We start from the raw sequence: 16,844 nt of genomic DNA, 5'->3' as shown, positions 1-16,844 counted from the left end.
TCCAACCATAAAGCTTGATGGCATATCTTAGCAGTATACCACTCAAGAATGATGGTATTTTCTACACATGGCACTTGCATTTTAGATAACCCTGTGTCTTTTAAATGCCTTTTTAGCTTTCAAATGCAAATCTCTGTCTAACCTACATCTGTAGATAGTGAAGGGCTGCTCCCTTCCATTGGGAGTCCAGGAAAAATTTTTTTGGCATTTGCACAAGCCTGTAAGTAACATCGTTCAGACAGTAACCTTTATTTAAAAAGAAAAAAAAAAAATGGAAAAAAAAATTTAAAATCTACCAGACACATTAAGATGCATAAGAAAAGACTGTAGCTTGGGAGTGAAAGTGGGTACTTGGATTTCTGAATTGAGCCATTTGTGCTTTCTTTCCAAACATTTTAATTCAGCATGTCTCTGCATCATTTTGGTAGTCAAGTACTGACAGTTTCATTCTTTCCTTTTTATTCTCTGCAATTACTAACAAATGAGCACCTTCACAAGCCATTCACCTTCCACCAAAAGTAAGCTTCCTTGAAAAATTAGTCAGGAAAAAAGAAATCCTTCTGTATTCATTGATCTATTAGCATAGTCTGAATGTCTTTAAACTGCTCCTGAGAGTGTCATATACGTCTCCCTTAGATAATTTCTTTTACTAGGCTTTATTTGGTTTTGAAATACAAGCCTAACTTTAAGTGCTACAGGAATCTGGAGATGTCTCTAATCTCACCACCGCCTAGGGTTCACTATGAAACATGCCTTTACATTTTTTTATCCAGTAAATACACAAGTGAAAATGCACTCCTCAGAACAGCAACTTAAGAGTAACATCCCTCCCCCCAAAACTAAGAAACACAACAGCAAGAGAGAAAAATCGGAAAAAAGATCAGCTTCTCTTTGAAGGGTCGGTACCTTTTCCTGGACAAAGCTGGCGTACCCCAAGGAGAGGGGAGAGAAGTCTCATTTGTCAGGCAAGGAGGGATCTGTTCTGCACGACTACAGACAAAACAGACAGGGGTAGTACAGAGAGGTTAGAGAAGAAACCAGAGGCCATAAGCTTGTTAGTTTTACAAAAGCACCAATAAAATCATTACTTGGATCCATCCTTCAGAAACAACATGGATGACAAAGGACAAACTGAATGACAGCCTCAGGTGAACACACAGACATGCAAAAAGTACACAGGTCTTGTGGCTTGTGGTGTGACTGCACTGCTTATTCATTGCTCTGGTGAGATTTACTGATACCAACAAAGCAGAAAAATGTTCAACACCACAATGTCAGAGGAGAAAGTAAAGCTTCAGTAAATTAGGTATAACCAGCAGGGTAAGAAATAAAGTCAATGTAAATTCAATAATGAAAGATGAATAGAAAATTTAAAGGAAGAAAAATCACTGAAAATAACAAAAAAAAACAACTTAGTGACGTATCTTATGCAACATCACCATGGGATTTACTTACCCCATTGTTTCCTCATTCTCTACTGTTAGCCCATGTCAACTTCTACAGTATGAGTACCACATTCTCAATACAAACTGTCCTCCTGCTACCTGAATGCTTTAATAATGCTTTAAATGAGATCAAATAAACTGGTTTCTGCAGTTGGCTTTTAGGTGAGTGTGTGACAGTGTGAGTGTGTGTTTGTGTGTGTGTTAGGGTGGGGTTTTTTGTTGGTCTGTTAGTTTTTTAAATTTTCTTTAAAGAAGAGAAAAGCATTAAGATCTGCTCCTTTGGGGGCAAGACGGCAAGTCTTATTAGAACAGGGTCACATGCAACCAAAGGCTGGGGTATAAATAGCTTCAAGGTCCCAGATATGAAGTTTAGGTCTCTGTTTTACATTTTGTACCTTAAATTGTGGGCAAAAACTGACAAGTTTTATGACAAGTCAATCTTCAATACATACTTCACAAAGTTTTGTTGTAGTTTTGAACCAACTTTAAGACACATTTCTGTTCATTTTGAGTCTCATTATAATTTAAATTCTAGTTGCTTAACTCTGGGACTGTTTCCTAGTTAAATTTAAAAAAATAACAATTTAGAGACTACCTAGAACTTTAAAGAACAAGCAAATCCATGTAAAACAAGATGTCAGTCTTATGTGCTAGCATGGAGAAAAAGAGGCACAGGGAAGGCCTTATCAGTCTCTAAAACTACTTGAGAGATGGTCATAGCAGTAGAACATCCATCTCCTCTCCTAAATAACTAGCCAAAAAGCAAGAGGAAATGGCCTCAAGTTGAACCAGAGGAAGCTTAGATTTGATATTTGGAAAAAAATTTTCACCAAAAGGGTTATCAAGCATTGGAACAGGCTGCCCTCAGATGTAGCTGAGTCATCATCCCCGGGGGTCTTTAAAAGATATATAGATGTGGCACTCAAGGACATGGTTTAGTGATTGACTTGGTAGTGCCAAAGTTACAGTTAGACCTGGTCTTAAGAGTATCTTCCAACTGAAATGATCATATGTTTCTAAATTAATCTTGGTATTATTTAATCATTTACTTTAAAGCTCCGTATCAAATGAAACATGAAGTTAAGATATGACAATAAACAAGCAAATTTTCATTTCACTTAATAAAAGCATAAAAATCTAATTGTTCTAATGATGATAATGCAGCTTGTCAGCCAATCAACCAATAGGTTGCTTCAACACATCAAATATAACCATGAACTGATATCTCTGTCTTAACTGCTGCCACAATAAAACATCCAACATCAGAGAGAACGCTGCACACCCTGGAGAACACCAGCAAGCTAAGTCATTATTTAGTCAGATGCTGATAACTTATCCTCCTCTCAGTGGAGTGAAGGAAGAAAGAAGTAGATTAAAATGGAAAAACAAAAGCTTGCAATGAAGATATCTGAAGAGAACTATTTTGAGGAACACTGGTGTAGGGCAGGAAGAGAAGATGAAAGAAAACAAACAAAAAAAAAAGCAAAGTTCATACCTGTCAAAAGAATCTGTTGCTACCTTGTAGAGGTAAATAAAAAGCTTGCTGCAGTGTCTTAGAGTAGGTGATACAGAATCCAGGGATATTAGGTCATCATCCAAAAGTCTTTGAAACAGTTGTGTATTTGAAGGGAAGACATTCAAAGGACTTATTTTCCTCAAGTCTGAGAAGCAGCCAAGTAATCGAACAGCATCTGCCAGTTTTTCATACTGGATCTCTGTCTTGAAGAAGTGAGAGTTGGCTGGCTCGTAGCGCATTGCTGCAGTCAATGTGCAGAACACAGTGTGAAGCAGTTCAAACACTTGGTTCTGGTTTACTTTTTCCCAGCCATTCTTAGGTGGAGAGCACAAAGATCTTTCCATGGCAACGAGTAAAGATGTGACGTACACAAATCCACCGACTTTCCTAAAAACAGTTCTTGTGCGGTGACTCTCTCTCAGCACCAAGAGCAGGGCCTGTGGACAAAACAAACAATCAAAACAGGGAAACAACAGCAACAACAAGCAGCAGCATTACAAACAGCTTGGAAAAAGGTTGAACATTTTTGTCCACAAAACATTGTTGTGCTAGCAAAATCCTTGCGTTATTTGTCAGAAGTTAGTAATGCCTAAAGTCTCTGAAGATCAACTTTGTACTACAAAAATTCTCATACTCAAAAGTTTACAAAATAAAGAAAAAGAGCAGGGGGAAAAGCAGAACACTGCCCCTTATTTAGAAATAAGACGTTATCTTCCAACAGAAAAGACTTGACCAAGCCCAGAATGGAACCCAAAATTGCCAGGTAATTCTCTTAATGACGAGGTAGAGAATATCTGTGTTAGAAAGGAATCCTCTCTGCCATCACATTTCATAAACAATTTCAAACAAGAGCAGGCAAATGACTTCTTGCAGCAATGAGAAATCTAAACCTTGGGGTATCATAAAATTCTCCTAGAAATCAACACATGGAAGCACCTGGCAGCTATGAAGCCACTCAAATATAACAACTCGGTTAGCAAATTCAGGCAGTAAAAATTAGCTAAATAAGCCCACTTGTTTTTAGCTTTCCTCTATAAATCCCTGAATTGAGACTGAGAATATATTTTAAGAGTTTCTGTTAAAAAATAAGCCATAGAGAAACAAAAGTGGATAAAACCTTACTTGCTGTACAAATAATTGCAAAGCCATATATAAACATGTATAAACAGCAGAAAATACATGAACTTAGGTACTAGACAATAATACTCATTATCTAAGAAATCAGGGGGTGGAGAAGCCCCTCCACACAGCCAAAAACAAACAAAAAGAACATCTGTAAGGGGAAGTTTTATCCACATGTGAATATAGAATATAGAAGAAAAAAGCCTCCCTACAGAAAGCATCATTAACAACAGAAAAATGTTCTTGATAGAGAAAAATAGGCCAGGGTGAATTTTCCATGACCAAAAGTTTACTTCTTCAGAAACAGGCTGCTTTTTTAAGCACTCAGAAGATGGGTAGTGAAATAGCAAGACTGTCATTCCTCTGAAGGCAGTATCTCCTTTCCTGACAAACTTGAACGAACACTAAGAGACACATCACCACACCGTTCTGGGCTGTCAGTTCCACAACCAAAACTGAGAACAGCACCAACGGAAGACAAGTACAACAGGTCAAGGGAAAGACAGAAATCCTGATTTTCTGTTAAATCCTCTGGGAAACTGCAATATCTTTTCTCTCCCCTTAAATATGGTGAATAACATATGCTCAAAAATTACTGAAGACTTTCATAGACATTACACAATAAATGAATATTTTCATTACTGGCTTTCCTTTCTCTCTTTTCAAATATTATGACGCTGTTCTGCCAGAGAAATTCTACAGTTCCTTTGAAGAGAGATGAACCTAGATGTCTGAGTTGTCTCAATTAAGATTCATTTGCTTTCTACTATTTGCCTTAGCTTTTCTACCCTAAAATAAATCAGTATTCTGTCGATTTAAAAAAGTAACATTAGCTCCTCTGAGAGGAAACTGTGGGTCTAGATTAGCAAACAAAGCACCTAATACAACAGGAAACAGACAGGAGTTTTCTTGCTTTTTTTTCCACTCCCAGACTTACTTTCTTACTATTCCACTATTTTGCTTAAGCAAGCAAGTTCCTCAGCTTTTGATCATTACAATTTGTGATCTTCTACAGTGATCATTACAATTTGCATTTATATTAATTATTTCAGCATTCATAGATACAAATTGGTAAAGTAAGATGCCACAGAAAATGCAAACCAGTGCTGAAAATAAATGCATGTTGCTTGCTTGCACTTTTTCCCCATACATATTCCCATTATTTTTAACTGAATAAGACCCCACGAGGAAAAATTATCATAACTAGAGAACGTCATTTTCTACCCACAAAAGTGATGATGCTAAAAACATACTCTCCAGTTCTGAAGCCTACCATGGATAGATGATAAAAAATACATATATTTGATCCAGGTTTTTTGATTTCATCTCCAGAGAGAATCTACATAGAGTAGCTTAACACCAACCATCCAATCCAGCTCAATCCAATGCCCTTCTCAGTGTTTTCTCTCTTGGAAGCACACCTTAGGAGCAGGAGCGCTGAAGAAGAACCCTTCACCTACCCTTAGGATGTCGGTTTTCAGCTGCAGTTCTGTAGGTGGAGCTGAGTGCATCAGCCCCAGCAGAGTGCCCATATCGTCCTCTCCACTGGGTGACAACACCAGCTGCTGGATGATCATCAGGGCGTGCTGGCGGCACTGAGGATACTTCACAATGTTGTGCACACATCTGGCACCACCAAACTCCCTGAAAATGCCTGCTCGGAAAGAGGGCGGCAGGGTCAGTGCTTTAACAGTAAGCAAAATATAACCAGTGGCAAATAATGACAACAAAACACAAAGGCATTTATTTTCATTTCTACAGAATGAAGGGCAGAGTTTCAGCTCTATAAATGTGTAATCATTTACTACTATTTTTTTCCCCTAACACAAATAAAAATAGAACTTCAATGTCTTCTGACAAAATTTTTCACTAAAGGCATTGTGTACAAGGATGGATGTCAGCTCTAAGTATTTCCTCAATAATTTTGTTACTCCAACAGCAGTTACTCTTTCCATGCTAGAGGCCAAAGTATCTCAGGATGAAATAAAAGATTTACCAAACCCTCCATGTTTTGTCAAGACCATATACTGTTCTGGTTTAGGGTAGTGTTTATCACAGAATTATCACAAAATGACGAGGTTGGTAGAGACCTTCAAGAACATCAAGTCCAATCCAGCCCTAACACTTCAACTAGACCATGGCACTGAGTACCACATCCAGTCTTTTTATAAACACATCCAGAGATGGTGACTCCACCACCTCCCCAGGCAAACCATTCCAACACTTCATCACCCTTTCTTTTCCTGATATCCAACCTGTATTTTTCTTGGTGCAGCTCGAGACTGTGTCCTTTCATTGTCAGTTGCTGCCTGGTGAAAGAGACCAATCCCCACCTGACTACAACCTCCTTTCAGGAAGTTGTAGAGAGTGATCAGGTCACCTCTGAGTCTCCTTTTGTCCAGGCTAAACAACCCCAGCTCCCTCAGACATTCCTCACAGGGTTTGTGTTCCAAACCCTTCACCAGCCTTGTTGCCCTCCTCTGGACCCACTCAAGCATCTCAACGTCCTTCCTAAACTGAGGGGCCCAGAACTGGACACAGCACTCAAGGTGTGGCCTCACCAGTTCTGAGTACAGGGGAAGAATGACCTCCCTGCTCCTGCTGGCCACACTACTCCTGATACAGGCCAGGAGCCACTGGCCTTCTTGGCCACCAGGGCACACTGCTGGCTCATGTTCAGCTGGCTGTGGACCAGTACCCCCAGGTCCCTTTCCACCTGAGCACTGTCCAGCCACACTGTCCCCAGCCTATAATGCTGCAGGAAGCTTTTGTGGCCAAAATGCAGGACTTGGCACTTGGATCTATTAAAGCTTCATCCCCACTGGACTCTGCCCATCCATCCAACCCTTCCAGATCTCTCTGCAGAGCCCTCCTCCCTTCCAATGGATCAACACACACTTCCTGCTTAGTGGTATCTGCAAATTTACTACGGAAGGACTCAATACCCTCATCCATGTCATCAATACAAATATTGACCAGAACTGACCCCAGCACAGACCCCTGAGGGACACCACTGGTGACTGGCCCCCAGCTGGATGCAGCACCATTCACCACCATTCTCTGGGCCTGGCCATCCAGACAGTTCCTAACCCAGCAAAGAATGCTCCTGTCCAAGCAGGACTGGGCTGCCAGCTTTTCCAGGAGTGTGCTGTGGGAGACAGTGTCAAAGGCCTTGCTGAAGTCCAAATACACAACATCCACAGCTTCTCCTGCATCCACCAGGTGGATCACCTGGTCATAAAAGGAGATCAGGTTGGTCAAACATGACCTACCCCTCCTACCTGGCTGGATCTGATGCCCTGGCCATCCTGTGAGTGATGACGCTCAGTATAAACTGCTCCATTACCTTGCTGGGCACTGAGGTGGGGCTGACTGGCCTATAATTACCAGGATCCTCCTTCCTACCCTTTTTGTGAATGGGCGTCACACTGGCCAGCTTCCAGTCATCTGGAACCTCAGCAGTGAGCCAGGAGTGTTGGTAAATGATGGAGAGCGGCTTCACAATCTCATCTGCCATCTCCCTCATCACCCTGGGATGGATCCCATCTGCTCCCATAGATTTATAAACACTCAAGCTGCTCAGCAGGTTTCTGGCTGCCTCCTCCTGGATAACAGAGGGGCCATTCTGCTCCTTGACACCATCTACCAACCCAGCAGGACAGTTGTCCTGAGGACAAGCCATCTTCCCACTAAAGACTGAGGCAAAGAAGGCATTGAGCACTTCTGTCTTCTCATCTGAGGTTACTAAGTTTTCTTTATCTTACATTTAGCAACTACCTAAATGCAATATGAACTGAAAATATAACTGGGCTGTTTCTGGATAGGAGCACTGTTTGAGAAGTGGTTCAGTCTATCCACATAATTTTTAAGATTCTGCAGAAGATTTTTTGTGGCAAGATCTATCTCTGTAGAGATTAAGCTTAAGTCAAACAATGGCTTTCATGCTTACTAGCTACTGCCAGTAAGCATATAACCAAAAATTATATGAAAATTCTGAAGACATTACAAACCCCAAAGTAGATCATATGGCATATATAATGTGTGTTTAGTACAGTGTCAGCAGCTAGGGCATTGCCCTATGTTAATGAAGATGAAAACTGACAGGGGAAATGGATCAATGCTGAACTACTGCATCAAAAGGGATGATTTTCCATGTGACTATAAACTCAAAGAACAGTTTAAATGACCAAGTTCAGGATTAACAAGTTGATTCCCTTTAACATATATATATATACAAACACTAATCCTACTATCCATTTCCTGTCTCCTGCTTTCTCTGATGTCCTTTGGATCAGAGATGGATTCAGTGCAAAACGAGATGCCTCAGACCTTGAGACAGGTAAGTTTGTTGCACCTCTTCACAGGTAAAGCCCATCTCCTTTGTGGTCAGGTTTTCACAGAGACTGAGGTAACATTTTTTATTTCTCTCACTCTCAGTGTAGGTTCTCAGTTATCTGGTGAACCTGTGTGGCTTTGGACACCCAGATTTCCTGTTGAAATGTAGTTAGCAGTTATGCAATACTCTGAAAACCTTATCAGAGACACTGGTTTTAGATCAGAAACCAAGCACTGAATGTGGTATGAATCACTGCAAGGCTGTGCCTACTTATGCTTCTGTGTTGACCTATAACTTCTGCTGGCCTCTGGACACATCCCAGTACAGACAGTACAGCAAAACTTTTTGAGAAATAGTTTCTCAGCTCCCCCTGTATGGTCTATCCTGCTCCTGAACTGGGAGAAGAGCTACTGATGAAATGAGGCCCTTGAACTCTCCAAGATTCCTCAAAAACATCTGGGGCATCATCCCAAAGTGCTGATGTTTTTATACTCCTTTTTTTGTTTCTCCAGTGCATATTCAGAGGTTAAATCAGTCCTGAGAAGCAGCAAGGAGGTCCTGATGGCTGATTGATGCTTCCTAGGTGAGGTCAGGGATGCCATCTAACAGCAGCCAAGGATTTGTCACAATGCAGGTGGACACTACCATGGTTCCAAAATCACTAAGTCTTCATTAATGAAGCATAATAAGAAACTGCCTGATTTAGAAAAAGACAATTTTAAAAGAGCCCTGTTTGTACCTACTGACTGGGAATAACTCTTTAAAAATGAAAAAACATCTTTAACTAAAGATACAGGCATTACATTAAGTAGACATGACACTGTGAACACTGAACCATATTTCTAATTATATGCTTAAATTTTTAAATATCCAGTGTTACAAGTACTACTATTATAGAACTCTTTATATTACTTATTATATTACTACTGTTATAGAACTGTTGAAGAGTGATGGGGTCTGGTGCTTGCCTTCAAGTAAACAATACCAAAGAAATTTAAGTTAAACACTATCTTGTTCTCCTTTATTTTATGCACTCTAGGTTATGCTGTCTATTCTCTTTCCTGGGAAAACTTGGCCAGAGAGAAAGGGTATTTCAGTGTATTTGTAAACTGGCCTGAAGACAGAAAGCCAAGACATGACTTTCTGAGCTATTTTCTTATACATATCTTTACTCACCTGCATTTGTATTTGATCCTTGTAGTAGTACTGTCAGGGTCTCCATAACTAATAAAGCCAAGTGCTTTTGGTCCTCAAATGAACTGTTTCTTGAATCCACTACAAAAAAATTTCAAAAGCTAAAGTCACAGAAAATATCCCTCTTTTCAGAGATGCGTCTTGATACTTTCCACCAATACTTTTATTTTCCTTGCTTCCCCAGAGAGCATGCAGCCCCACCATTTTCCAAAGTAAGTTGAGATTTAGTCTACACATGCATTCCTGGGAAAGCTTAATCATGAATCATATTAAAAGTTAATTTTATGAAGACAAGAATTTGAACAGAAGTTTTAGAGCATTGTGAGCTCCACTGTGAGTGCCTGACATGGTAGCTATTGTTTCTTCAAGCCACAAAACTACACCAGCTGAAGATTAACTGCATCTATTCTTGTTCAGTCTTCAGTACTTGAAAAGAGAAATTCCACACAACAGCCAGAAAACTGCACTCAGATAACTACAAATCAGCAAATGTGCTGATTGCTCAACAGGCATAACAGACCAACACTGCAAGTGACATAGTACACACAGTAACACTCCAGGAAAAACAGTGGGGTTTTGGTTATTTTAAATTACTCCAATAAAAAGTAAACCCCAACACAAGGACATATGCACCCAGATTAGATTAGATGACAGTTTGGTCCATTTATTTACCGGAACATAATGTGTTTTTCAATGGAGTTGAGGGGAACAAAGCTTTCTAACCAACCTACAGCTATCACTCAGTAATGAAGCTTCATACAATTAAACTCAAGTGAAACATCCAGCAGTTGTGGTTAAAAATTAAGTGGCACTGATGCACACAAGCTCAATTGCAGTTTGAATGAAGAATGTAAAAAAAATTGTTTGTGCGTGCATGTACGCTCCTACGGCACGTGGCACAGCCTGCTTTGCAGGCCTAGCAGCTGTGCAGCTTATCTGGGATGCTCCAGTCTACAGAGAACTGATCTTAATTTACTTTTGTTAGTGCTTAGAAAAACGTAGACCCAGCTTATAAAAAAGCCTCCTTTTAAGAGTTCAGATATGCACTCTATAGTATTTTTTCAAAGCTGGGTCTAAACACGAAGGTACAAAGTACTTTTGTTAGGAAGAACACTGATGCTATGTATTGCTCCTTTACTTTTTTCATGTTAAGTAACAAATATTGAACCACTACATCAAAAAAACATTTAAAAAGGAAAATACAAGCTCCATCTACTTTGCATTCGTACAGCATCATTCATTAAAGTAAGCCTCGAGCTCCTCTTGTTAAACTGAGAGAAGGAATTTCAATGAGCTTTCAAGATGGCACAGCAGTCCTCAGCAGAATTCAGCCCCTGAGGTACGTGTTCAGATTCTTTCGTTTTTCCTAAATGCTAGACTCCATTATTTCCAGCCAAAAAAGACAAGTATTAGAAAAACGGAAAAGGACACACTACCTTGATCATTCAATGCCTGAGTGGGATCTTTCAAAAGGGCTGCATATTTATGAAGAAGATTTACCATCACCTCCAGAAGACCCACTTCCCTGAAGACATCCTTAAAGATGTAGTCATGACGGGTGAACTTCAGGAGTGTCTTCATGGCAATGATGCTACACTGAAAAGAAGTGCTGGATTTTAAAAGGATGCTCACACTGATCAGTTCTTTACAGGGTATGTAATTCAAGCTGAAGACAACCAATTCCAGCATCTCGAAGTATTTGGTCTGCACTTCTGGAAGTTTAGGAATTTTCTCTGCAAACTGAGACAATGTGTGCTGCGATTCCAAAATGAAGTAGTTGGCATTGTCCGCCATATAAATATTCGTGATGGCATCAAGGATGATTTGTGCTAGATAGTTGGTTTTTGCTCTCAAAAATGCATTCTGGAGGACAGAAAAGGCTTGAATATTCCTCACACTATGACCTAAATCAGGAAACAAAGTGGGATGGGAGGAAAAAAGGAAAGAGAAAGTTCTTAATCATCATAAACAATGAATGGACTTTTAATAATGATCCATACATTTTAATAAGTGGGAATAAAATAACAGTGTATGATGTCACTTTTAATTAAAAAAAAATATCACTAAAACTAACTTCAAAAAAGCCTCTGTACAACCACTTACACTGCAAATTCCACAACTTTCTTTAGGATGGCATCTTCATCTTTGACAGTTAGAGTTTATGTAAGCAGCTAAAGATGCTGATCAAAGATAATTTCTTTAAAATAGATAAGTACACTGATTCAGTGTTAAAATGTATGTGTGATACAGTTCTAGAGACAAAACAAAGCCTGCCCATCATGTACCCAGGCCATAGGAGAACTCACTATAGCAACAGTGATATGTTCTGTATTCCGTAATGCAGAATGCAATCCCTGCAGATGGGAATAAAAAAGCTTTGGCAGAGTCCAAAACTATTAACAATTAAGGAATTAAAACACAGGGAAAGAGCTGTAAAGCACAAAGTAGCTCTAATACTAGCACACAAACATCTCACATCTTTGAAGCTCAGTCACATTTCTTCTTGTAAATACCTTCAAGTTGATTAAAATTTCATTCATTCCGCTAAAGAATGCATCATTTATGAGTGCTCCCCAAATTTTTCTATGGGCAGATATTATTCTTTTTCTACTCAAAAGATGCCTTAAATTCAACTTTTTAAACTTCTGTAGGAACAGTACAAGACATGGTGGACAGATCCCATGATACAAAAAACAGTAAAAAAAACCAAAATGAACAATCAAGAGTGAGAACTTTAAAGACATTCCAAACAAAGCATTTAGGATGTTTAAGAATAAAAGCTTATTTTATTTTTTTCAAATACAAGTATATGCAAACTGTGAACCTGATTTGAAAACTCTTTCATAAACAAAAAATTCTTATTTATTACATATTCTCTATGGCACACTACTCCATTTTTGTAAACTAAGCTGTCCAGTTGAACAGTAAATTCAATTATCTTCATGCCTAGCCTCCCCACCTTCCATGTCAGTATTTCTCCAGAAGGCAATAGAAAACTCCCTTGTAAATGAACATGGAACAATTTCACATCTGCAAGAATATTAGTTACATTATGAGTCACACTAAGTTGTTTCTGAATGGACTTCTTTACATGCTTTCTTTATTATGAAAAATGTTCAGATGAGGGGATTTAGGGCTTATTAAATGTGACAGGAACATAGTAGTGTCAGATATAACTATTTATATCCTAAGTTAGCACCAACAGTTGTTTCAGGCAATCAAGCAGATTAATAAATTATTTTTGATTATTAGGAGGACCCCCGAAGAAACCAAATTCTAACCAGCTCTTCAGAGTTCGAAAATGAAAAGGATTTAAATAGGAGTAATTGATAAAATGAGTAAATTAAGAAAACACATTCTTCATAAAAAGACAATTTGACAACATTATGAAAAGCAGGTAAAAGGAACAGAGATGTCCTGACAAATACCACAAAGTTAAAAAACTCTTTTGCAGATTGCAACAGACCATGGTTCTCTCATAATATTGTATCAGAAAAGCTGATTAGCCTAAAAAAAAAAAATTGATATTATTATCAAAACACAGAGAAATTAAACTCTGAGTGTTCACCTTCTTTCTCTATTTAGTGCAAAAGAAAAAACAACTCCTAAGAACAATGAACTCTCTCTATACCAGAGAAAAGAAGTCACCATCCATGGAACCTAGGATGTACATTCATTAGCCTATATATCTGTTAATGCCATCTTGTAACAAACTTTTCTTGTGAAGTGGTATATCCCATAAAATGTTCAACAATCTAGCTCTACTGTCACTATTAAATTACAAATTCCTTAGTTACATACAAGACTAACCTGAATTTCAAGTTTAGGCACAGGATATGAAACTGAAGTTTATTTTTATACAACCCTTTCTCCCCCAAGACTTCCTCAACCTTATCTCCAAATTGTAACTGACTGTGGTTTCAAGTGCACCACAGATTTTATCAGTCTGATCACACTGGTAATGAAATAACAGATTTCAGCTCACAAGTTACATTTGCCTGAGCTGACAAAAGCCAAAAGCAAACTGGGGTGGGGGAAGGATTAGCACATCATCCTTTCTTATCAGTTCAGTAAGAGCAGCTTAAAAACACCATAAATCAAATCAGCGCATATCTCCAATAAGATAATCTCTTCAAATCTCCATGTAGAAAACTAAGCTTTGCAGTGAAGAGGCTGGACCTGTTCTTAAAGCCAAAAACCCTAAGCTTTCTTCTTTGGGTACCAACAACAAAATAAAATCTTTGAGACCAAAATAACTGAGTATTTGATACACAATCTTAGATAAAGAACCTAGACTCGGCTGCAAAGGGTTTGTGCAATATACAGCTGTTCTTTATCTTGTTGTCTGCATTTAGAACAACAAAAAAGCAAACAGAGAGAAAAAGAAAGCACACTCACCTTTGCCTGCAGGCTGTGGGACTGCAAATCCAGGTAGCAGGAAAGGTACTCCTGTGGTAACACCAGCTGGCTTTAATTCATTGACACCGTATGTTGTTAAGGAAGTTATCAAATTCACTAAGTCCTTCAAAGCATCCTTAGATTCAGCTTCTTTTGCTTGTTCTAATCTAAAAAAAATACAATAGGATCAAGTTAGCAGCAGTAGTTTATCTGAACTCAAATCACTTTAGTAAGATCTGTTTTATCCTATCAGTTTAGAGACCAGTTAGAGGCAGTTTTACTGCCTTATTCAGTATTTTCCATTATTATGCAGTATTTTCCATGTTCATATGTCATACCATTAGGTCAGTCAACACTGGACTTACAAGAGCAAACAGTTACTTGCCACAGGAATTCACTTCATAAATCTCTCCTTGAACTTAACAGTCTGCTTAAATACCAAGGGACACGAAAATTACATTAAAAATCCTCTCACAGACATGAAGATACTGTATAGGAAAGTACATGGCTAGTCTGTAATTAAATAGATCTGTAATTAACTTGCTAGACTACATCTGCCACTTTGAGAGCGAGTAATTTGTGCTAATGAAGTAGTATCTTGGTAAATACCTAGCACACAGAAGCTTGGGATGAAGTACCCTCACTAGAACTACGAATTCTTACCACCTTTGAACACAAGAGAATGGAACTGTTATCATCCCATTCCAACCACTGTGTACTGACAGGAACACACCGTCAGACCAAACCCTAAAAACTAACTCTGAATCACAAAACCATCCTCATTTTCCTGCTACTTGGCCACAAATAAAACCATGTTCAATTATTTACTAACTCTGTACATCTCAGGAGTAAACTGGGGATCACATTCTTCTACCCAGCTCTGTTTTGCTTCTTGCTGGCAGGTGATTGTGGGAGCCCTTTACAAACAGCTCATTCTGCATCCTCTATCTTCCTCTCAGTCAGACTTGGCTGAGGAAGGAACCTCCTTCAAACAACAACTTCCTGCAAACAGTCACTACAGAAGCACTGAGCTCACCTATTATCATTCTACTAATCCTCCACATGCCCTGCCCTTTCACATTATCCAGGTGAAATTACCAAAGTGCTCCTCTTGCCCTCACAGATCTTCTGCAATTTCTTACTGAGACACCTTCTTCACACATCCTTCTGCTTTTCCAGCTCCAAAGCCTTTCCTGTTTGCAGCTTGAGACCCAGTGTCCAGGTTTCATACCTTCACATGACAGTTATCTTCACAAAAGTGCCCCAGAGCTGAACAAGTCTCTGTGGGTAAGTTTGAGCCAAAACAGGGAGAATACATTACTGTGGTCCATCACTGACCAATACATGGGCTTACTCAAGATCACTGCTTTTTGAAAGGAACTATTTTCTCCTAGAAAACCGTCTCAGGAAGAAATGAGGGTAACACATTCCTATGCTATTAACCTTTACTGATGTCACCTGATGATCCCAGGTGTCCTCCTTTCTCAATATGACATGCAAATCCCTATTCTTCCTATGCATTTGGCAGGGATCCCCCATTCTTTGATTTAAGGATGAGCAAGCTCAGGAAAGAATTTGTTTAAAGCACATAACCTACGGAGAATCACTTTTGTACTGCAATGTATAACATGACAGCACGTTCCCCTCATGTTTCCCCTAAACTCTGGCTGAAAGTTTCTGGAAAACAACTGCATTTGAATTAAACTGCGTTACATTAATGCATTAGTGAATATAACATACTCCAAAACTCCACTTATAGAACAAGAAAAATAGCAGTTCCTTAACAGGTGCTTTAGCCTTAGTGGCACTAAAGGTAACTTATGAGTAATTTAAAGTGTGATTAAAAATTTCAAATGCCATGTCTATGTCTGGTATCCATTTAAAACAAACAAAAATCCCCCTCAGAGGTATACAGTATAGTGGAAAATTTAGTTCAAACATTTGGGTGCCGAACTCAGCATACTAACACCAAAAATAGGGAGAAAACATCATTAACATTTCTCAGTAATAATGTCTTAGGCGTCTTTGACCCAAATATGCTTTGTAAGGTGTACACTTATAGTTACCCAGTATGTACCCTGGATTTGTAAAATATATATATTTTACAACAGCAACAGCTAAGCATTCTTCTTCAGAACTTCATATCCAAACAAAGTAACACAGACTGCCCATAGATTTTACACAAATAAAGCAACAGACACTCTTTTCTTTCTCAGCCAGAAAATTAAAGGTGTTTCTTTCATGGAAAGAAAAAAAAGATCATGGATAGATCATACACCCAAGATTTTTTGGGGACAGGCATTTTCATTACCATATTTTTTTAATCCATTAGCAGCTTAGAAGTACTTTTAATTCAAGAAAAAATCCTTCATAGCATGTACCACATTTACATACATGATTTTTCATTATGATAGCATGACAAGACAGTAATGTAATTATAGAATTACTTAGGTTGGGAAAGACCTTCAAAATTATTGAGTCCAGCTGCTAACCCAACACTGCCAAGCCCACCACTAAACCATCTCCTTAGAAAAAACAAAACAAACTCCAACTAAACTGAAAAATCACTAGTTGCAGCCAAAATTTTATGTTCTGGATTCTCTCTAAACATTTAGTACCAGTTGTTTTTAAGCAACTGCTTTCTTTACAAAGCAAGAAACATTTAGTAATAAACCAGTACTAGAGAACAAGGACTTAAACATCATAACTGGAGAGAAGCACAGAATTCAATGTTTGGTCCTAATATAATTCCATAATGATCTATAATCACTTATTTGTTTAAACCTATTCATCTACTCTTCATTAAGAAAACTTCTTTGAAAAAAGCTCAGTG

The 16,844-nt window shown here is 38.6% G+C and overlaps 1 protein-coding gene across 5 annotated transcripts in view; it reads right to left on the bottom strand.

The window, feature by feature from the left end:
• The window catches only part of WDFY3 (WD repeat and FYVE domain containing 3), a 156,650-nt gene that overhangs the window by 66,910 nt on the left and 72,896 nt on the right, over window positions 1–16,844 (bottom strand). For all 5 annotated transcript variants that reach the window (XM_058837336.1, XM_058837335.1, XM_058837340.1 and 2 more), the window contains 5 exons: window positions 14,012–14,178; window positions 11,050–11,517; window positions 9,596–9,694; window positions 5,544–5,737; window positions 2,941–3,398 (listed from right to left, as the gene is read on the bottom strand). In XM_058837336.1, coding sequence (XP_058693319.1) covers window positions 2,941–3,398; window positions 5,544–5,737; window positions 9,596–9,694; window positions 11,050–11,517; window positions 14,012–14,178 — 1,386 coding nt within the window. The remainder of the gene's footprint in view (window positions 1–2,940; window positions 3,399–5,543; window positions 5,738–9,595; window positions 9,695–11,049; window positions 11,518–14,011; window positions 14,179–16,844) is intronic.

The sequence above is a fragment of the Poecile atricapillus genome, chromosome 4 (assembly GCF_030490865.1).
Source record: "Poecile atricapillus isolate bPoeAtr1 chromosome 4, bPoeAtr1.hap1, whole genome shotgun sequence".
In the NCBI taxonomy this organism is placed as follows: Eukaryota; Metazoa; Chordata; class Aves; order Passeriformes; family Paridae; genus Poecile; species Poecile atricapillus.
This window is presented reverse-complemented; position numbering and strand designations above follow the sequence as displayed.